The sequence below is a fragment of the Eulemur rufifrons genome, chromosome 7 (assembly GCF_041146395.1).
Source record: "Eulemur rufifrons isolate Redbay chromosome 7, OSU_ERuf_1, whole genome shotgun sequence".
Classification (NCBI taxonomy): Eukaryota; Metazoa; Chordata; class Mammalia; order Primates; family Lemuridae; genus Eulemur; species Eulemur rufifrons.
The window spans coordinates 114740073-114763710 of record NC_090989.1 but is presented as its reverse complement, the minus strand read 5'-3'; the positions used below and the strand labels follow the sequence as shown (position 1 = coordinate 114763710).

The 23638-nt window shown below is 33.7% G+C and overlaps 1 protein-coding gene across 2 annotated transcripts in view; it reads right to left on the bottom strand.

The window, feature by feature from the left end:
* Positions 1-23638, bottom strand: part of XRN1 (5'-3' exoribonuclease 1) — a 116122-nt gene that overhangs the window by 79532 nt on the left and 12952 nt on the right. For both annotated transcript variants that reach the window (XM_069473145.1, XM_069473144.1), the window contains exons 3-15: positions 21038-21135; positions 19670-19779; positions 19465-19575; positions 18214-18296; positions 16108-16195; positions 15856-16024; positions 15026-15093; positions 14572-14709; positions 12509-12575; positions 12191-12296; positions 10369-10458; positions 8368-8524; positions 6497-6616 (exon numbers count right to left, since the gene is read on the bottom strand). In XM_069473145.1, the coding sequence (XP_069329246.1) occupies positions 6497-6616; positions 8368-8524; positions 10369-10458; positions 12191-12296; positions 12509-12575; positions 14572-14709; positions 15026-15093; positions 15856-16024; positions 16108-16195; positions 18214-18296; positions 19465-19575; positions 19670-19779; positions 21038-21135 (1405 nt within the window). The remainder of the gene's footprint in view (positions 1-6496; positions 6617-8367; positions 8525-10368; positions 10459-12190; positions 12297-12508; positions 12576-14571; positions 14710-15025; positions 15094-15855; positions 16025-16107; positions 16196-18213; positions 18297-19464; positions 19576-19669; positions 19780-21037; positions 21136-23638) is intronic.

Here is a 23638-nt window from a genome sequence, read left to right as displayed (position 1 = left end):
CAGAGTGCTAGGATTACAGGTGTGAGCCACCACGCCCAGCCAAAAGGTAGTATTTCTAATATTTAAATAATGATACTGTTACAGTTAGCTATCCAGCTAAAAAAAAAAAGCATGTCCACTTCCAAATTTCATATCACATAAAAACAAGTATCACAATAATAAAACAATAAAAATATCAGAAAAAAAATTTAGGTGAGTACTGATCATTTGGAGTGATAAACTCTTATTTAGCAAGACATAAAATATTTGGCAGCCTTAAGGGAAAAGATATTTTTAAGTAAAGAAAATGTACATGACAGAAGATGCCACATACAAATAAATCAAGAGACAAATGCAATACTGGGAAAACTACTCCTAATGTACAAAGTAGCTAACAAAAAAAAAAAAAGAGAAATGAGGGAGCAAATATAAACAGGCAATTTACAGATGAGAAAATGCAATGGGTAAACATATATGAAAATGTACTCAACAAAAAAAGACATATAGACCATTGTAACAAAATAGAGAGCCCAGAAATAAATTCATGATTTATAGCCAACTGATCTTTGACAAAGGTGTCAAAACACAATATGGAAAGAAAGGATAGTCTCTTCAATAAATGGTGTGGGACAACTAAATGTCCACATGCAGAAAAATGAAATTGGACCTTTATCTTACAGCATATATAAAATCAACTCAAAATGGATTAAAGACTTAAACATTAAGACCCTATATTGTAAAACTACTACTAGAATAAAACACAAGGAAAAAGCCTCTTGACACTGGTCTGGGCAATAATTTTTTGTATACAACTGGTCACTTGGCTGAATTAATGAAGTCACATTTGGGGGAAAGTACATGGCATAAACATTATTTTTGATGAGAATTTCAGCTGAAAGATGAGCAGAACAATTGTCAAGGAATAACTAAATCTTGCAGTTGTCACCTAGTCAGTTTCTCCACAGTGAGCAAAAGCTACTGATACAAAATGTTTGTGAAACCAATCTGAAAAGATGTTCCTGGTGATCCATGCCTTTTTGTTAGCATAATAATGGACTAGTAAGAAATTCACTCCTTGAAAACAGCAAGGATGAAAGCTTTTGCTCATCACAGCAAGTTCAACTTAATGTGCACCTGCTGCATAAGTACATTCCAGCACAGTTATTCTGCTCTTGGCATCCTTAATTCCCGTAGGGGCTGTCTTATCAGCTGTACTCAGTGTTTTTCTGGGGCAATATCACTGAAATAGTGATGTTTGGTCAGCAGTATAGACTTGTTTTGATGCCAGGTATTCATCAGCAATGACCTTGGCAAACTTAGCAATGAATTTCTTTGATGTTTTGTGATAAGCATCATCACACCTAACCTTTTAAAATTCAATGCTGTGTCTTTTCTTAAATTTCTGCAACAAGCCTGTTGAATGCTCACAATTCTCTTTAATTTTCAGATCTCTGTGATAGATCTTTGCTTATTTCATTATCTGCATACCATTCAGTGGCATGTGTTCACTGTAGTGCTGATGGATACAATCTTTCAATACACAATTGATATCTTCATTTTCAGCTTTATATAGTATTTTTGTATTTTTCATTAACTTCTTTTTTTTTTTTTTTTCAGACAGAGTCTCACTCTGTTCCCCAGGCTAGAGTGCCGTGGTGTCAGCCTAGCTCACAGCAACCTCAAACTCCTGGGCTTAAGCGATCCTCCTGTCTCAGCCTCCCGGGTAGCTGGGACTACAGGTACGAGCCACCATGCCCGGCTAATTTTTTCTATTTTTAGTTGTTTGGCTAATTTCTTTCTATTTTTAGTAGAGACAGGGTCTCGCTCTTGCTCAGGCTGGTCTTGAACTCCTGAACTCAAGCAATCCTCCCGCCTCGGCCTCCCAGAGTGCTAGGATTACAGGCGTGAGCCACCACGCCCGGCCTTTCATTAACTTCTGATCACTTTCAGCATAGAACTTTAACAACTTATCCTTCTATTTCTTCAGGTCATTTATGGTGTTTTGACTGTGACCCTTCCCATGAGATCAAGTGTAGAATTTTCAATTTGTGGCGTCATGTCAGCACCCAAAAACTCTGGACTTTGGAGCATTTCAAATTTGGGGTTTTCAGATTAGGGATGGTTAACCTGTACCACAATATGTTTACCCATTCTCCTGTTGATGGGTATTGGGTTGTTTCCAGTTCTTAATTACTATGAATATTCTTGTATAAGACTTTTTTAAAACATACTTTCCCCTCTACTCTTGCTAATTATCTAAGAATGGAATCACTGGGTCCTAGGATAAGTGTATAATTAACTTTATGAGAAACTACCAGGTAGACATGCAAAGGGCTTGTCCATTTTATACTTCCACTATCAGTGTATAAAAATTTCAGGCTGGGAGTGGTGGCTCACACCTGTAATCTCAGCGCTTTGGGAGGCTGAGGCGGGAAGATAGCTTGTGCCCAAGAATTCAAGACTAGCCTGGGCAACAAGGCGAGACCCTGTCTCTACAAAAAGAAGAAAAAAAAAAAAGAAAAGAAAATTTCAGTTGCTCCACATTCTCACTAATATTTGGTATTGTCTATCTTATAGTTTTTTTTTTTAAGAGATGCTGTCTCACCCTGTCACCCAGGCTGTAGTGGCACGATTAGAGCTCACCATAACCTTAAACTCCTGGAACATACCACTACGCCTGGCCAATTTAAAAATTGTTTTTATGGACAGAGTCTCGTTATATTGCCCCGGGCTTGTCTCAAACTCATGGCTTCATGAGATCCTCCCATTTCAGCCTCCCTAGTAGCTGGGATTATAGGCATGAGCCACTGTGCCTGGCTAGTCTTTTAATTTTTTTCCCATTCTACTTGGAATGTAGTATAGTGATATCTCTTTTTTTTAAACGTACATTTCCCTGATGGCTAATGATATTGAGCACTTTTTCATGTCCTTGTTATTTATATATCTAGCTTTGTGAAATGGCCCTTCAAATATTTTGCCCATTTTTAAAACTAGTTTCTTTATCTTTTCACCACTGAGTTGGAGAAGTTGTTTATGTATTCTGGATACCAATCCTACGCACATATAAGACATCAGTCTGTGGCTTATCAGCTCATTTTTTAACAGTGTCTTTTTTTTTTCTTTGTTTATTTTTTTGAGACAGGGCCTCACTCTATTGCCCAGGCTGGAGTGCAGTGATCCAACCACAGTTCACTGTAGCCTCCAATTCCTAAGCTGAAGGGATCCTCCTGCCTCAGCCTTCCCAGTAGCTAGGACTGCAGGCATGCACCGTTATGCCTAGGTAAGTTTCAAAATTTTTTTGTAGAGATAGGGTCTCACTATGTTGGCCAGGCTGGTCTCGAACTCATAGTTTCATGTGATCCTCCTGCTTTGGCCTCCCGAAGTTCTGGGATTATAGGCATGAGCCATTGCACCAGCCTTAACAATGTCTTTTGATAAGCACAAGTTTTAAAAATTCTGGTGAAATTTATTTTCTCAATTCTTTCCTTTTATGATGAGTGCTTTGTGAATTTTCATTTAAATTCTCCTGAGTTTGCTTCAAGAAATTTTATAGTTTTAGTTTTTACATTTAGATCTATGATATATTTTGAACTAAGTTTTGTGTATGGTATGAGATATAGGGCAAGATTCACTTTTCTCTATACACATAGCCAGATGTTCCAGCACAAATTGTTGAAAAGCTCTTTCTTTACCCATCAAATTGCCTTGGTGCCTTAACTGAAGATGAATTAACTTCACAGTGTATGGACTCTTTCTGTTATAATTGATCTATTCCTACACCAGTAACAACATACTAACTATCCTGATTACTGTAACTTCATGGTAAGTCTTGAAATCAAGTCATGTTAAGTCCTCCAACCTTGTTCTTTATGTGGATTGTTTTGGCTACTCTCCTTTGGAATTTTATAAAAACTTTAGAGTCAAATTTCCATTTTCTGCATAAAAACCTGCTGGGATTTTCAGTGGATTATGTTGAGTTTGAAGATCAACTTGGGAATAATTTATATCTCAACAATGGTAAATCTTCTAATCCATGAACATGGTATATCACTTCATTTATTTAGGTTTTCTAACTCTCAACACTGTAGTTTTTAGGGTAGAGGGCTTGCTCATATGTTATAAAATTTATAGCTGTATATTTTATAGTTTTAATGCTATTTTAAGTAAAATTTTAAAAGCTGTTAATTTTTAAAATTTCATATTTTCCAATGGTTTGTTGTTAGTATATGGAAATACAATTAGCTTTTATATTAGTATTTTGTAAATACTAATGCCACTTGCAAATAGAATTTTACTTCTTCCTTTCTAATCTGCATGCCTTTTACTTCTTTTCCTCAATTTGACTTCCAGTAAAATATTAGAGAGTAGTAGTTAGAATGGATGGATATCTTTGTCCTATTCTTGATTTTACAGGGAAAATGGTCATTCTTTTACTACTAAGTATGTTGTTTGTAGTAGGATTTTTTTATATGCCCTTTATCAAGTTGAGGAAGTTTCCTGTTATTCTCAGTTTGTTTCCATTAAAATTGGATGCTGAATATTGACAGCCTGGTAAGTTATATTGCAAACTGACCTTGTTTTTCTGAAACAAATCCCATTTGGTCATGAGTATTATGCTTTTTATATATTGTTGGATTCTATCTTGTGTTATTTTCTTAAGAGTTTTTGCATCTACTTTTAAGGAGGATATCAGTCAGTAATTTTCTTTTCTTATAATGCCACTATTTAGTTTGGGTATCTGGAATATACTGGTATAATAAAATGCTGGGAAGTGATCCCCTTCTTTTATTTTCTGAAAGTTTATGTATTATTTCTTTCTTAAATGTTTGCTAGAATTCACAAGTGGAAACATCAGGGTCTAGTAGATATAAGACTATTCATATTTTTATATCTCTGTCAGTTTTGCTAAGTTGTGATAAATGTATTCATTTCATCTAGGCTGGTGAATTCGTGGCATAAAGTTGCTCATAATATTTCTTAACAATCCTTTTACTATATGTGAGATCTATAGGTTGTCTCCTCTTTCATTTCTACTATTGGCAATTTCTGTGTCCCCCACCCCCTTTTTGTTTGTTTGTTTGTTTGTTTGTTTGTTTTTTTACTTTCCTGATTAGTCTAGCTAGGATTTATTAATTTTATTAATCTTTTTAAAGGACAAACTTTTCATTTCATTAATTTTTCTCTATTATTTGTTCATTTTCCATGAATTTCTGCTCTTATCTTTATTCTGCTATCATTCTGCTTAGTTTGGGTTTAATTTCCTCTTTTTTTCCTAGCTTAAGGAAGAAACTTAGATCATTTATTTATTTTTTATTTTATTTTTATTTTTTTGAGACAGAGTCTCACTCTGTTGCCTGGGCTAGAGTGCCATGGCATCAGCCAAGCTCACAGCAACCTCAAACTCCTGGGCTTAAGCAATCCTCCTGCCTCAGCCTCCCAAGTAGCTGGGACTATAGGCATGTGCCACCATGCCCTGCTAATTTTTTCTATATATATTTTTAGTTGTCCAGCTAATTTCCTTGTATTTTTTTTTTTAGTAGAGACAGGGTCTCGCTCTTGCTCAGGCTGGTCTGGAACTCCTGAGCTCAAACGATCCGCCCACCTTGGCCTCCCAGAGTGCTAGGATTACAGGCATGAGCCACCGTGCCCAGCCTAGATCATTCATTTTAAATCTTTTTCTTATTTAGTATAAACATCTAGAACCTTAAGTTTCCCTTTAATTCCTGCTTTAGTTGCATCATACAGACTGTGATATGTTGCATTTTAATTATTATTCAGATCAAAATATTTTCTTATTTCCCTTTTACTTTTTTCTTTCATGTACAGGTTATTTAGAAGTATGCTGTTTTCAAAATATTTGGGGATTTTCCAGATCTTTGCTGTTAATTTCTAATTTTATTCCATGTGATCTGAGAATAGTCCCTATATGATTTCACTATTTTTAAATTTATTGAGACATGTTTTATTCACTCAATATTTAAGTGAATGTTTCTTATTCACTTAAAAAGAATATGTATTCTGCAGTTGCTGTATTATTCTATAAATATTAATGAGGTTGAGTAGGTTTATAGCATTATTCAAGTCTTCTTTATCTTTACTGATTTTCTGTCCTCTTGTGCTATTAATTTGTCAGAGAAAAGTATTGAAATTTCCAACTATAATTATGGATTTGTCTATTCCTCCCTTCAGTTCTGACAGTTTTTGCTTCATGTGTGTGAGGCTCTGTTATTAAGTGTATCTACATTTACGATTTTTATGTCTTTTTGAACTGACTTGACTCTTACCAGTATGAAATATCTCTTTATCTCTGGTAATACTCCTTGTTCTGAAGACCACTTTGTCTAATAATAGTAAAGCCAGTCCAACCTTATCCTAGAAATTTTCATGCACATAATGAAGAGAGTAGCTAAATCTTATTAACAAAACATAAATAGTTTAAAACCCATTGCTCACTAACATATTGAAATAATCTCTGACTAAGAATGCATGTGTATATATAATTAGTTCATACACTGACCTCATCAATAAAAGGTATTAATACCACAGCTTCCCATTCCTGTTGTTTCCCATTTAGGTCAGTTTTAAAATCAGGTGGATAATATTCTATAATTGGAGAGTCTTCACTGGTCATCAAATGCTGTGAAAATACGAAATAATGTTAAAGAAATATAAGAACCAAAATCAGTGTAGTTTTTTGTTAATTTATTTACATTTCCCCACATGATAGTTTAAAATTAATTTCTAAGTAAAGCAAACTAAAGTTTTATATCTTAGATATGTTGCAATATACTTGCTATATTTTGATTTTCAACTATAAGAATTCTAACTTCATTGCTACTCATCGCTTTCCTATTTTACTGACCTAGTTATACAGCAAAACTATCTTTACTTTGAACATTAATTTTGCCATTACTTTTTAGTGTTTTTTCACCCTATAAAACCCACCACCTAAATTGTTTTCTTCTTCAGATTTCATTTCACAGGCTTCTAAAAGTCCTTCATTTTTTAACTCAAATTAACAAGTTGCCTTTATGTCCTAATAAACTGTATTAAGTAAAATAACAACTGTTATCTATGGCTGCGGTCCCCAACCCCTGGGCCACAGGCTGGTACTGGTCTGTGGCCTGTTAGGAAACATGCCGCACAGCAGAAGGTGAGCAAGCGAAGCTTCATCTGTATTTACAGCTGGTCCCCATCCCTTGCATCACCGCCTGAGCTCTGCCCCCCTCCATCCTGTCTGTGGAAAAATTGTCTTCCATGAAACTGGTCCCTGGTGCCAAAAAGGTTAGGGACCATGGATCTAAGGTAATTTAAAAAGAAAAAAAAGTCCTAAAATCTCAAGAACCACTGCACCATGACTATCAAAGAGAAACAATCTGTAATGCAACTTTTTATTAGAGTTTTATAAGAGAAGTAGACAAAGAAAGCATAAGGATGTCTTCTAGAAGATGCATATCAAAGATATAAAAATTTTAAAACCCAGCATATTCTCAGGGTGATACTCAAAATATTTAATAAACAGCATGGCATGGGCAGTGAGCAATTAAAACAGATGTGGCCATAAAATACTTGCATGGTCATCTGGTCCAGAGTGGTTGAATATCAAAGCTTAACATAACTGAAGGCAGGAAAAAAAGCATCAGAGAAACTTAAGAAAAGAAAAAAGGGACAGTGGGATCAAGGATAGGTTAAGGTTCAGAAAGATGCAGAAAGGAGCCTGACACCATTAAAGTAGCAAAGGGTACGTGTGGTGTGTCTACTCCAATTCCTGGGACCGGACCATGGAATTATTATAAAAGAACAGATTGATACCCTAGAAGGACTAAGTAAAGTTTACCTTCAGAATCACTTTAGTAGGCATAGTGTAATTTTGGTGACCGTATCACCCCTGAGATATCTTCTTCCTAGTATGTGAAATATGTTAACCAAAGAAAAGCCTTTCATTTCACAATCCGATAAATGAAATACTTAAAATCCAAATATATACTAAGGTAATACTGCACTTAGATAAATGGCTTATTAGAATCACTACTATTCTAAAAGGAAGGAATAAAAGAGAAGAGGAATGAACCTGCAAATGTTTGGACAAAGTAGACAGTTTCAGATTTTGGCTGTTTTAGTTTACTGTCTTCAGTGTAGAGACAAAATGTGCCAAAAATGAAACTAGGCTCTGAATGGTTTATGGAGTTTCTTTGCATTTTTAAAACAAAGCTAACTTTAAATCAAGGAATTACTTTTCAAGCAACCTGTTAAAAAAACACTATATTTAAAACTAAAAGTAAATATATTTAGCTATTAAATAACTTGAGGTATTATTGTTTCTAGGTTTGCCAGAGGAGCTCCCAAATTTCAAAAAGGACATAAAAAACATTCAATTCTAAAACCCACCTGGTAGCATACAGGAAGTAAATTTTTGCTAGCTGCTGGAAGTACAGCAAGAAGCTGTTCAAAGGGCTTAAAAGGTTTTCCTAGTTCAAAATGTATTTTGAGTGTACTGATGTTGCGGATATCGGACAGGAATGGTGCATAATGATAAGGATAATACCTATAAAACAAAACTGAGTTTTAAACAACTGTAACTTTATGAAACAGGCCAATATTAAGTATATACTTTTATCCATATTTTATTTTAACAACGCATAGCAATAATTTTAAAGAAAAATAAAGTACCATCCATAATTTTACCATTTGAATGTAAGAAATTAGTGTTGTTGGAAAATTTAGGTCATGTGATGGCAACAAACATTATATTTCCTTAATTTTTAAAGTGTAGTTTCACATTTTTAAAATTGGGATGTATCAGGTAATTGAAGGATACATATAATATAATGCTTCTTTTAGTTCCCCAAATGTTGATCGTGAACCTTCCAATTAATAGATTGGATCAGAAGTAATACGTAGTCAGAAAAGTTTCAGTTTGGTCACTTGGGCCTGGGACCGATAAGCAAGGGGCTGGGAACAGCTTAATGTTCTCATAAAAGCACTAATCAGTTTACAAGGAGAGCGAGAATCATGAGTCTGAGCTTATATGGCCATTACCAGCCAGCTCTAAGAACTTTTACCTTGGAAATAGTATGCATATTATTCTATTTGTGATAAGGATTAAACTATGTATCAGTCACATCCACTAATTATTTTTGTTTTGAATACCTTTAACTACAGGCATAAATATTTCTACAAAGCTTTGAACATACAATTTTAAAAGTTTTTAAAAATTTCAATATGCTCTTAATGTTTGACTCAGGATACCAAAAAATTGAACAAATGTTTTTATATTCCATAATTATGCTATACATTTCAAGACAATGGGGAAAAGTAGGAGGCAGAATGGCATGTGGAATAGAAAATACACAGACTTTGGAATCAGATAGGCTTAAATTTGATTCTTAGGTATACAATCTTTAGGAAGATTACTTAACCCTTCTGAGCCTCAATTTCTTTATCTAAAAAAGGGAGAAAACAATCTTTATTTCAAATATTTGTGAAGATTATATGAGAACATGCTTTTTAAGTGCCTGGCCTTAATGCCTAGCAATACAATAGGAATAACTTAACATTCATCCTCTTAAAAAAATGGCAAATCAAGGATTTTCTTCATTAGATTGTTCTTCAAAGGGGCCCTGAGAATCAGGTTAGTGATTGTAAAAATTTTTTTCAAAGGCCAGTAGTAAGTGAAATCATAATTAATACTGCATTATTTTGCATTGGTTTGTATTGCTGGATGGCACTCTGAAACAGAGCCTAGCAGAAGTGGTTTAAATAAAACAAAACAAAACAACATAGAGCTATGTTATCACCTAAAAGCCTCGACTATTCACTGTATCATTTTTTGGTTTGTTATTTTTCTATTTTGGTGAACAGTTTAGAAATGTAGATGAAATTTGCTAGAATAGGAAACATGAGAGAAATGGAGAACTATTATTATTTTCAGTAAAAGCAAATAATTCCTTTCTCCTTTCTTCTTCACCCTTTTAGCCTAATATACAAATAGCCCATTTTTCCATAATTATTCCTGATAAAGAATTTTTTTGCAAACAAAAAATGTAGAGACAATATAATGCACACCCACACATAGCCATCACCCAGACATAGTAATTATCAAGACTTTGTCATACTTAAGTCATCTGGATAGAAAATTTTAAATCCTTAGATTAACAAGGACCTCTTATTATGGGTCATCTGCTAGGGCTGGAAGCATCTTTGTTAGATAAAAGTCTTTAAGTATTTTCATTTAATAGATTACCTGTATTTCATTTAAACTTGGTTGTATGAATTTTTTAAAAAAATTACCATAAGAAGAAATAAAAGTAAAAGAGATCCCTCAATGAGATTCTAGTAGAATGAACTATTATAAAAATACAAACATTATTTTTGCTTTTATTCTCTCACCAGCTCCAGGACTGAACTCCATGATAGTAATAGTGCAAAATCCACTGTATTGCCTGAACATAACATGAAGCTTGATCAGCGAGAAAGTCACTGAAAATAGAAAGGAATATTTTCATTATAACATTTTGAAGATAGGCCAGTGTCGTTAGAGCACATCTGCTGATACAACATTTTACCTCACATGGTTTATTTAATCAATGAATTAGGTAAAACTTATAGCTAAAAATTATAATTAGAAAAATTCCAGGCTGGGTGTGGTGGCTCATGCCTGTAATACTAGCACTCTGGGAGGCCAAGGTGGGAGGATCACTTGAGGTCAGGAGTTTGAAACCAGCCCGAGCAAGGGTGAGACCTCGTCTCTACTAAAAATGGAAAAAATTAGTCAGGCTTGGTGGCGTGCACCTGTAGTCCCAGCTACTTGGGAGACTGAGGCAGGAGGATTGCTTGAGCCCAGGAGTTTGAGGTTGCTGTGAGCTAGGCTGATAACATGCCACTGTAGCCCAGGTAACAGAGTGAGACTCTATCTCAAAAAAAAAAAAAAAAAAAAAGAAAGAAAAGAAAAGAAAAAGAAAAATTCCAAAATATTATTTTTAAAAAAAATTCCATCCTGTCACATGAAAGGTTTGCTTTATCATTTTCTTAAGCAACTATCAAAATTGTTAAACCTGACATGCATATTTACTCAGTTAATGTACTACACCTTTGGTTTAAAGTTTGAAGATTTACCCAATGAAGCTCTCTATACAAAGTGAGACTACCACTCTCTTAAATAGTGAGGGTAGGATTGTGAGAGGTATGGAAATCTTCTTTACCTGGGAAGATATCTGACAGAAGCAAAGGAGCAAATCAAGAAGATCTTAAAATCTGGTTATGGAAGCTTAGAACACTCTTTGAAAAGTGCTATATGTTTGTTTTTTTTTTTTTAAATAGATATCCATGAGCTGTTCTGAAAAGTGTTCTATCTGCTGAACAATATTCCCTCTAATTCCTTCTTTCTGAAAAACCAAAAGCCATCATTTAAAGTTCGGGTAAAATAAATCTTCAAATCACCAAAAAACAAAAACAAAAACAAAAAAACAAAAAAACAAACAACCAAACAAACAAACAAAAAAAAAACAAAACCCAAAACCAAATAAAAACCCTAGGATAAAGCCAAAATATCTCCATATTTCTGGGAGGTATGGTTTTGAACATGAAGCATACTATTGTTTTTATTATAAAAGAAACATTTCATTACTGAAGATCTGGATAATCAAGAAAAGCATTTTTATCACATTATAGCAACATTGTATATTTCTTTTTTCTATATTCAGATTGTTTTTTTTCAACTATTAAGGAGAGTATACTGTATGTATGATTTTGTGTCCTGCCTTTAAAAATCTGTACTTAATAACATACTATAAGCATCTTTCCAAATTGTTATGAACTTTCTGCAAGTATCAATTTAGCAGTTCTGCAGATTTTGGACATGGGGGAGGTCACAAAGATCGTGATAGTGATGATGAAGCAAAGGCCGATTATGATGAGCCTTCTTATTGGACATTTACATCATTTTTAATTTTTTACTAGTATAAATAAATTTGTCATAGACATTATGTGTATAAAGATCATTTTCTCTGTGGAAATTTTTATCATAGGAATATGATATATATCAGAATTACTATCACCTTCTCCAAAACCATACTAATTGAAAGATCTATATTAATTTATGAAATGAAAAAATCCTTTTCTCCCATTACTTTATCAAAATCATGCTGTTTTCTTAAGAACTGTAGAATCTAATTTTCACTACTTTAAAGTAAAAGCATTGGCAAAAACGTACTCAGACACTACGTCAACCCCCATCTTCGTCATGTAATATGTCCTTTTATATTGCCTAAATTCAGTTTCGAATAGGTCATCATCTTCAGTCTCATCTTCTAAATTATCTGGGAAAAAAGCCAGAAAGATAGTGACTGACAATTATGAATACCCTGTTTTGCCACCTAATGCTTTGATAAATGCATATCAAAGTTGATGCTTTTAAGTTAACACAGAAATCTGTTTCACCCAACATTACTAAATTAGTACTAATAAATAAAAAGGTATAACAACTATTTTGTCAAAATAATACTTATCAAAATACATAGTTTGTACTCACCCTTAGAAGTCACCACTTCACCTTCATTTTTGTCTAAAGCAGCCCAACATATAGAATTTTCTTGGCTCTATAAAAATTATAAAACAACATAAAATGAATGGCAAGACATATTTCAAAGTGAGATGTTTAACAGGGGGATTTTAAAAATACTAAAAATAATTGCAATGATCCTTAAGAGACACTCTTCAAAAGCTTATTTAAAAAAAAATCTTTAGATAATGTACAAACATTTTTAGTTCTCACTTATTTCATAAAGCTATACATTTTGATTATGTAGAATTTAGTATTCAGGCCTTTCAAAGATCTGTAAGTAATCCTCACCAAGATAAAGAAAAAAATATATAATTATATATGTGCTCTAAAGAAAAAATACTTCAAGAATATTTCATTTCTTTAGAGGCAAGTACACAATACCAAATCCTTTTCTCATTTATCAATGTTAACATTTTTATGTGTCAAATTCTGGGCTACTGTTAAAATAATCTATTTGTTTATGCTTGAATTCAATGGTTACAAATGTCACTTATTTTCTGTGTCTCTGGATACCACCATTCTTTTCTTTTTCCTGAGGCAGGGTCTTGCTCTGTTGCCCTGCCTAGGGTGCAGTGGTGTCATCATAGCTCACAGCAGCCTCAAATTCCTGGGCTCAAGCAATCCTCCTGCCTCAGCCTCCCAAGTAGCTAGGACTACAGGCACATGACACCACAAAGGTCTCGCTCTTGCTCTAGCTAGTCTCAAACTCCTGGCCTCAAGTAATCCTCTTGCCTTGGCCTCCCAAAGTTCTAGGATTACAGGCTGAGTTCTAGGATTACTGGCCCCATCATTATTAAGTCTCTGTTATCTATCTTCCACTTCTTCATTTCTCTTCCATGTAACTCATTTGCTTTTCTACAGTTCTTCCATCTTACAATATCCTTCATATCTTGCTCATCTGTTTTTCCTCCCTTGTGATCTCAATCCTTTCCTCCTCTATCCTATGATTGCCAATCTATGGCCAATGACTCCCTTTAGTTCTTCCTACTCACTTATCCCCATTACCTTTTCTTCATCCAACCTATTACCTCTATTCAACTTCCTATGCCTGGGCTATTCCTGCATAGTGTCTCTAATGTTAGCCATATATAGCTGGAAGACTGGTGAAGTTCAAGGACTGAGCTGAGGTGGGAGATCCCAGGGATTATTGACCTGTAAGGTTTCTGGCACAGGTTCCCAAAAAGTTGCAGAGCATGTTTTCTTAGGAGAGAAAAACAGAATGCAGACTGACTGCTGCCAAGTTCCACTGAGGAAGAGCTAAGTAATTAGATGGAGTACACTGGAGAAAACCAGGATAGTTGCCCCTCCTGGCAAGATTTATTAGGTTTGAACCTAAATAGACCCAGCACAGCAAAGATAGTGCAGGAAACTCGGCAAAATCCAACAACTATTGAATAGGCTGAGGAAATTTTCAGAAGAGGTTTATTTTTCAAGCTAACACAAGACATTCTTTGGAGCTTACTAGAGATGTTTTGCAGGGTACCAACATATTATAATTGATTTTATTATTTATTTATTAGGCACATAACATTTACTAGATATTATGCGATTAATTACTCTTAACCTAGTCTATTGTATTTTATATGACTTTATTTATAAATCATTTCTAGAGAAAAATCACTGATCTAGTTAATGTTCGTAATGTGAAATGCTATAAACATCCACATTTAAAAAACTAGTCCATTGTTTTAAAATAACATGTTTTACATAATTGTTTTAAAAAGATAACTAATAGCTGGGATCTTATATTTAGAAATGTTTTCTACTTTTATTAATAGAATGGAAGATCAAAGAAAACACAATGTTCTTTAAGGGTAAAAATTAGAAATTGATTTTTAAAGATCAGATTGAAATGACAGAATCTAACAGAGAAAAAGAGGCCAAAACAATTTCTTCAATGCCTATAGAAAAGAAGAAACAAAAATGAAATGAGGCAACCCCAAAATCATAAGAAGGAAAATGAGAAACAAGGAATACCAGTTTTACCTTTACAGCTAAAAAAATGAAAGGACACCTAAAAAAATGAACACCTTTGATTTTTTCTTTTCCTTGTAATTCTTGGCTTCTTCTGCTGCGACACCTGCTGCTTCATTGAGGTACTTGTTACCAACTTTGCTTTCAAACCACTTTAGGTCCACAAAAACTTCACTGAAGTGTTCCCGATCAAACTGTACAGAAATATTTAAATTCATTTAAATATAATTTAAGTCTGTCTGGAAAAACACAAACCAAACTTTTAACAGTGACTACTTCTAGGGCATAGGAAATTGAAGAATGTTCTGTTTTATATACATGGCACCTCATTTGTTACTCTGAAAATTACAAATAAGCAAATAAAAATAAAATTAATTTAGGTGCAACTATTTATTCTGAATGAGCAATTGGAATAGAATTATAAAACTCTTTCTTCTGGTATTGTATAATTGGTTACTGACCATTTACAGCTACCCTGGGACAGGAAAGCCAAAACTGCTAGCTACTTACATCTGATAGTTTCACAAGGTATTTCTCAAATCGAGGTAAGTTGAGATGCCCACTTTCATTAATATAACCTAAAAGAAATAAAATCTAAATTTGTAATAAAATCTGACATTATTTTTTCCAAACAATTCTACAAAATTGCTTCTACAAAACGTTAACATTCTACCGTACTAATCAAGAAAAACACTCAATGTTGGGCTAAATATAAAGAAGTCCTAGTTTCTATCAACTTTATGCTACCATAATATACAAAATAGAAGTACTAAAGCAAAATATCAGAAATTCCAGGTTCACAATAACAACCCTCTCACATTCCCAATGACATTAGGTAATAATTAGTATGTTCTAGAAACTATCTAGATCAATTTGATATGTTAACTTAATGAAAGGACTAGTGTCCTGCTATTATGTTATCTGTTTTATTCAGTGTCAACACTACTTGTCAATTTTCCTTTTTAATTGAAAACGCTTTCCTTCATATTGAATACTCTGGTGCATATCTTTTCAGAAAAACTGAATTTCTTCATTTAAATATGAAAGGAGTTAAGTGAAGTCAACAAGTTCTGCTGGCTTTCTTAAGGAACTAAAGGCAAAGATTAGATAGGCATCAATCAATAAGTGAGGTTGCTTAACTCTGTTCTCTTTCTTTTCTTATGAATCACGTGAAAATGACAGCCTCAGACTTTGGCACCTTAGAACAAAAGAAACCCCCAATATTTTTCTACTTTAGTCATACATGCAATAATCTAATAAACTGAGTGACATTTTTAGGGTAAGTCAGTGCTAAATTATTAATAAAAAGTAGCCTCAAGCGAATGTTAAATTTTTCTTACCCCCAAGTTCTGGTAGGATGGTAATATATGTTCCATAAAGAAGAGGCAGTGCATCATGATTAATATGCAAATGAGGTAGATGAGGGATGAAATCATTGCCAACAAGAAATCCCATCAAAATCCAATCATCTATTATTCTTTCAATATCATATTTAAATGTGATCTTTTCCTATAGTAAAATGCAGAACAAAGTCAAATCCAATGGAAATTTCTGCATATAAATCTTTCAACTAGGGCTGTATTAATACTTACTTTTAGTACTGAAAACTCATAGTCAATATATTCTCTCATTAAAGACAAGTGTAGGAGGTGAAATGTGGTTTCTTCTGGTGCACACACCCTGTAATTAGATGATCATGACAGAGTAAATAATATTTTTAAGGTCCAAGTTTAAAAATGTATCAAAGCTTAAATCAAAATTATCATTAGGAGATAATAAGTCTTATAATGAAGGCACATAACTTATATGAAAGTTATAGGGCAATATAAAGATAAAAATATAATTGCAAGTATAATAGATAAAACATGATAAAATTAAAAAACAATTGGTTTACATTATGCTTTCTGTGGAAGGATTCTCAGAGTTAAGAAGCCCTAAATAATATATATATTATATATATATATATACACACACACACACACACACACACAACCAGTGAGATCTGGCCCATTTAAGGTTGACCATGAGCAGACACACAAATGAGTGAGTATATACTTTTATATCTATTGCAGTATAGTTTAGAGCTATATGGTAAGGTAATATCCCTTCTTTGTCTTATCTTCCTATGGATTGGTATAGTGTCTATATTCCCAGCTGTTGCCTATACTCCAAGTTTAACTACAAGTAAGAATATAAGGGGATAATAGCACATTGAAAGAATTATATACCATGCACAAGTGAGACTTACCCCAGGAATGTAAGGGTAGTTCAGTATAAGAGAATCAATGTAATACACTACATCAATAGAATGAAGGGGGAAAAAACACCCTACATTATCATTTTGCAGAAAAAGCATTTGACAATATTCAACACTCTCATGAAAAAAAAATTCAAACTAGAAGGGAACTTCCTTAGTATGATAAAGAACATTTATGAAAACCCATAGCTAACACCATATTCAATGGTGAAAAACTAAAAAGTTCTTCTCCTAAGGGCAGAAACAAGACAAGGATGCCTACTTCACCACAGCTATTCCACACTGTTTTGGAAGTCTTACCCAGAATTAGGCAAGAAAAAAGAATAAAAGGCATCTCAATTGGAAAGGAAGAAGTAAAACTCTCTATTTACAGATAGCATGATTCTTACATAGAAAAGACCGTAGATGCCACAAAAATACTACTAGAGTTAAAAAATGAATTCGGCATAGCTGTAGGGTACAAGATCAACACACAAAAATCAGTTGTGTTTCCATACACCATCAAAGAATAACCCAAAAAGGAAATTAAGAAAATGATTCCATTTACAACAGAATAAAGCATAAAATATTTAGGAGTAAACCAAGGAGTCAAAAGATTTATATGCTGAAAACTACAAAATGTTGCTGAAAGAAATTAAAGAAGGCAAAAATAAACAGAAAGACATCTTGTGTTCATAGACTGGAAGACTTAACATCAAGAAATAAATACTGCCCGAAGAGATCTACAGATTCAATGTCATGCCTATCAAAATCCCAATGATGTTTTATCATAAAAATTGAAAAACCCATCCAAAAAATCATATGGAATTTCGAGAGACACTGAATAACCAAATCAATCTTGAAGAAGAATAAAGTTACGGGTCTCATTCTTCCTGATTTCAAAACTTACTACACAGCCACAGTAATGAAAACACTGCAGTATTGGCACAAAGATGGACAAGTAGACCAATGGAATAGAATAGAAAGCTCAGAAGTAAAACCTCCTATATACTGTCAAACGATTTTCAACCATAAGACCAAAAATTCAAGGGGAAAAAGACAGTCTTTTCTACAAATGGCACTGAGCAGATTGGATATCCACATGCAAAACAATGAATTTGGACCCTTACCTTGTACCACACACTAAAATTAACTCAAAATGGATCAAAAACCTAAAGACGAAAGTTAAAACTATAAAACTCTTAGAATACAACATAGGAAAAATGCTTTATGACATTGGATTTGGCAAAAATTTCTAGGCTATTACACTGAAAGCACAGGCAACAAAAGAAAAAATTGATGAATTGGATATCAAAATTAGAAACATTTGTGCATCAAAGGACACTATCAACAGAGTAAAAAGGCAACCCATGAAGTATTTACAGACCATGAATTTGTTAAGGGATTAATATCCAGGCTTCACTTCTGTTATTTTTTCCAACATATATGCTGTATGATTTACCTTTGTGCTTTTTTGCCACCAAATCGAACTTCTTCTCTTAAGAGAGAAAAATGTGCCTCGTGAGTTGTTAATCCAAGCATAATCTGTTGAAAATAGTTAAGAAATGTTTCTGTTCTCCCATTTTTTATAATATCAGGTTCACAAAAGCAATTATAAAAACATTTCTATACAGAGAATAATAATAAACAATTAGCATATTAAATATACAAATATCAAAATACATGATCCATTTGTAGGTTATGAATGGGATAAAGTGAGTGTACTTATCTAAATCTTCTCTCTCGAAATTGATACCCTGAAGAAGAGGTTAGTAAATGTCCCTAATCTCCTTATTTCAGAACAGTACCAACTTTTCCGTGATAAAAGAATGCAGGACTCTTGGAGGTCAGAATAGCTCCAGTACATAAAAACCCAGAGAAAAACGGAAGAGGGTACTTTCGGTTAATTTTCTCACATGGTATTCTAAAGCCCAAAGTCAGTCAAAAGTCTATTGAGACATATAAACCAATTGCAATGTACCTGTATATTATTTTATTTTAGTCTGGATTCACACAACAAAACAAAAGGAAACATTTATAAGACAATTAGGGAAATGAGGATAGTAACTGCTTATTTCTATATTAAGCAATGATTGTTAATTTCTATTTTATGTGGGACAATGGCACTATTGTTATGTATTTAAAATAAAATCCTTCTCATTTAAAGAAACGTTATGAAATATGCACAGATTAAATGACAATGTCTGGGATTTGCTTCAATAATCTTGGGAGGTGGGGATGAGGAGACAGATGATTAGGGATTGGTGTTAAATATTATTTAAGGTAGAAGGGCACAAGGAGGTTCATTATACTGTCTTGCTTATTTTTATTTATGCCTGAAAATTTCCATAATAAAAAGTTTTAAAAAGTCTAGCAAAGGTATTTGTGGCATGGAGTTACCAGATCAGGAGGTAATTAAAAATCATGTATAAAGCCTGAGAGTAAAAAGGGACCCCTTCCTTCACCTCAGCAGAGTATTCATAGTACCAGGGTTCATTAGGTCTATAGACTAACTATAGAAACCTGTTGATCATAAACTACGGCAAAAAAGCTCATTTTCCAATTATTTTAGAACTTTGGTAATGATAAAAGCAGCAATCATGTCTCCAATATTTGTTGCCACAGCCAGTAAATGTCCTATAAAAAAATGAAGTCTCTTAGATATTTACCTACAATGGCATAAGGTTATAATAAAAATAAATATTATACTTACCAAATCAGCATCTAAACCATAAAGACAGTGTCTGGTGTTTGGATCATGATCTGGCTTTGCTTTCTCAGATCTGATAAATTCCATGATTTTATGCTCTCCTTCTCCAGGAGTCTAAATATAAAGTTTTAAAAAATGTAGTATTATGCTATGCTTCAGAATATTAAATAAATTTTTTACAATTCTTTAAATAAAAAAAGGTAATAACCTCATGGCCTGAGAAGTAGATGGTAACTCCTTGCCAGGACTTGTCTGTGGAAATTTTCATATTTACAAAATACTTCAGATGTTCATGTAACCTGGCCATGAATTCAGTCCCTATAAATAAAAAGTTTTAAAAAGGTTAATCTAAGAAAGACATAAAAATAGAAAGACAAAAAAATATGTTGTCACTGGAAAGTGACAACATATTATTGAATCTGGGTGTCCAGGGAATAGCTAGGGATAGGATCTCCAAAGAAGGTCAAAAGCTCTCTTGCTTATCTTGAAAAGCAAGTAACGTTGTACCTTTCCCTTGTAAATATCACAACTGTTTTTATTGTCACTAGTGACCCTAAATGAAATCAGTGTCACACAGGGAAAGTCAAGCAGTTTTACTACTGTCTCAGGACTGTGCATCAAGTATTTTCACATAAGGGCAGAATTTGAACTCTCTAATAGAACCTTGACCTTCTATTTCTTCTGCTGGATTCTAAAGTTTTGTTTTTTTTTAAAGACATACATCTTCAATCAGATTGTCAATAATTATTACTATTAATCTGAAAAATTATGATTAATCTGGAAATTGAGTCTTCAATAATTATATTTTAGGAAAAGCCCAGATGGTCAATAGTCAAAAGCAATATAGTCTAAAACCACAATCATGATAAAACTAGTTATTAAATTGAGCAATGTGTGACCAATGCACTTAATGAAAGGGAAAACTACCACTGTAAGTAAAGAATTTATGAGAAAGTTGATTTAAATATTTTTGTTCAAAGTAAAGGATTATAAAGATGATAGACAAAGCTCCTAGGAGTATAGAGTATGCTGCTGCATATAAAATTAAACATGACACCGATAAATTCATTTTCCTTAAATTCACAGAAATCTTTTTTTTTTTAAGCAATCTCAGAGGAAAAATCTGTTAAAGTCACAGAAATCTTAACTACCTTTGAGAGGTGGAGTAGTAAGCTCTCTGGACTAGGAGAACGAGTTTCTTAGCCTTAATACAACAAGCTACCTACATGAACTTGGTAAACCACAACTTTACTGGGTCTGTTTTCGTATCAATAAAAGGCAGGAATGGGACTGGCAGATCTAACAAGTTCCTTCAAGGTTTGGAATTCTGTGTACCTGGCAGATTCTTGTCCATATCTGCTCTTATCAACATTTGAAAACCCCATAGTGGGTCTTTATAGGAGCACTTATAACCAGGGTGACCAAACCATCTCATAAGTAGATACAAGTGGGAGAATACAGTAAATAGAACCCTAAGGCCAAAATATATAAAGCATAAAAATAAAAATAGATTTGAAAAAATATTCAAATATTTTAGATTTCAATTCTCTCATAATTTTTCTCTCAGTGAATGTACCTGGTGTAATACAGTTGGAATCAAATCTGGCCTCTGTAGGAAGAGTTTCTCCCTTCTCTACTGCCTTTTTAATTTTGTCTTCTGCCTCCTTTGCAGACCTTAAAGGTTAAGAGAAAAAAAAATCTTAAACTTTCTGGAAAAAAATAAAGATCTTTACATAAACTGTTCTTTAGATGTTTTAAAAGTAAAATACTAACTCATCAATTTTAAGGTTTAAAAAGTATACAAGTTTTGAAATGATTATGATTGATAAAGATGAGCCTCAGAATTATTTGTTTTTATTTAAAAAATTGAATTTTCCAGGTAAGGGCTATAGAAGTAGGACATTACTTAAGAGTAAGGTAAAAAACTCACACAGACCATAACAAACACTTATGAGGTAATTTGTATGACAAATATATGGCAAATTCACTCTAGAAATAAAATCAAAAGTATAGCTTTAAACTTTCATTATATATATAACATTTAATGAAAATATTTAATGGTCTTACATAATAACATTATATCATGATACATTTAAGATCATTATCATAAAATGATCTCTAAGAATATTATATAAAAATATAATTATAAAATTATAATGTTTATCTTTGTGTTTCCTACTAAAACCTTTTAAAATGAAAGCCTAATAACATTAATGACATCAGTTGACAAAATCATCTCATTTTTGAAGCAATGGAATTTACTACAAAGAATATGAGTTACAGAGTCAGAGTAACCTGGATTTGAATACAGGTGCCCAATTCCTGTCTGGCTTCTCCTGTAATACCTTTATAGCATACCAGTATGGCACATAGCATACAAGTTAGAAAGCTCTGCTTTGAGCACTGTGCCCTGTAGAATTCTATTTCTGTGATGAACAAACTCTTCATATTTAAACTCTCTCTCACCAACCTCTCTAATATAAAAAAAACTCCAAAGACATCAAATCATTTGTAATCTCTGCAACATATTCTTTCTTCTTTTTTCCCTTTCCTTCTTTGACTGAACAAATGGTTATTTGATGTTACTATGTGATAAGGTCTTAGGATATAACAAAAGAAAAATGATTTCTGTTCTGAAAGTTTATAGTCTAGTGGGGAGATAAAAATAATTAAATAGCCATAATATTTAATCTGGATGTAATATAGAAAATGTTTGGGACAGGGCCAAGGTTAAGACTATTGAAGTAATCTGGGTGAAGATAATGGTAGTCTAAGCTGAAAGAGTAGTATTAAAGATGAAAAGGAGTAGATAGATGTGACAAATTTAAGAGACTGAATAAATAGGACTTGGATGCGGAGAATGAGGAAGAGGGAGGAGTCCAAATTACTCTTGGACTTTGGTTTAGGCAGCTAGGTGAACAGTGTTTTTATTCACTGAAATAGAAAACATAGAAGAAAGGTTGTTTTGAGGGGAAGATAACTTCAGTTCTGAACCTCTTACACCTGAAGTATATCTGGGGTATGCAAAAGGAGACATTCAATAGGCATTCAGATATACAGGAGCTCAGGAGAGAGAGATTTACCAGAAAGATAAATTTGGGAGTCATCAGCATAGACATAGTAATCAAAGCCATTGGATGAAATTGCTCAGGCAGGGCCTAGGACAGAACCTTAAGAAACATTAAGAGAAAAAGCAGAGGTGGGCCAGGCATGATGGCTCACGCCTGTAATCCTAGCACACTGGGAGGCCGAGGTGGGTGGATTGTTTCAGCTCAGGAGTTCCAGACCGGCCTGAGCAAGAGCGAGACTCTGTCTCTACTAAAAATAGAAAGAAATTATATGGACAACTAAAAATATATATAGAAAAAAAATTAGCTAGGCATGGTGGCGCATGCCTGTAGTCCCAGCTATTGGGAGGCTGAGGCAGTAGGATCGCTTAAGCTCAGGAATTTGAGGTTGCTGTGAGCTAGGCTGATGGCACGGCACTCAGTCTAGCCCAGGCAACAGAGAGAGACTCTATCTCAAAAAAAATATATAGATAGAAAAAATTAGCCAGGCATGGTGGTGCACGCCTGTAGTCTCAGTTACTCGGGAAGCTGAGGCAGTAGGATCGCTTGAGCCCAGGAGTTTGAGGTTGCTGTGAGCGAAGCTGACGCCGACACTCTAGCCCGGGCAACAGAGTGAGACTCTGTTTCAAAAAAAAAAAAAAAAAAGAGAGAGAGAGAGAGAGAGAAAGCAGAGGAAAAGAAAAAGACAAAAAGACTATGAAGGTGCAAAGAGACAACATGGTTACATGAAAGTGAAGGAAAGGGTTAAGTTCAAGAAATTGTGAATAAATGAAGATAAAAAAAGAATTACTCTTTGGATTTAGCCATAATCTTGTACTCCTGTAAAGAAATTTTAGTGGCATGGTAGAGATAAAAGAAGGCAGATATAGAAATGAATAAAACAGGAAGAATTAAAGATTGTGAATAGAGAATGTCATCACTGTGGAGAATGACAGAAAGCTGACTGGGGAATTTCTGGGAAACATGGAAAACTCAATGCCAGCACAGTATTTAGGAAATGCTTGTGGTGGTTATAGTGGACTGACCCTCACCTTCCTTTCAATTCTCCTTCTAGTTTGCCTTTTGATACTGGAGAGGTTGGAAAGCTAAAAAGAAAAATAAAACCCTCA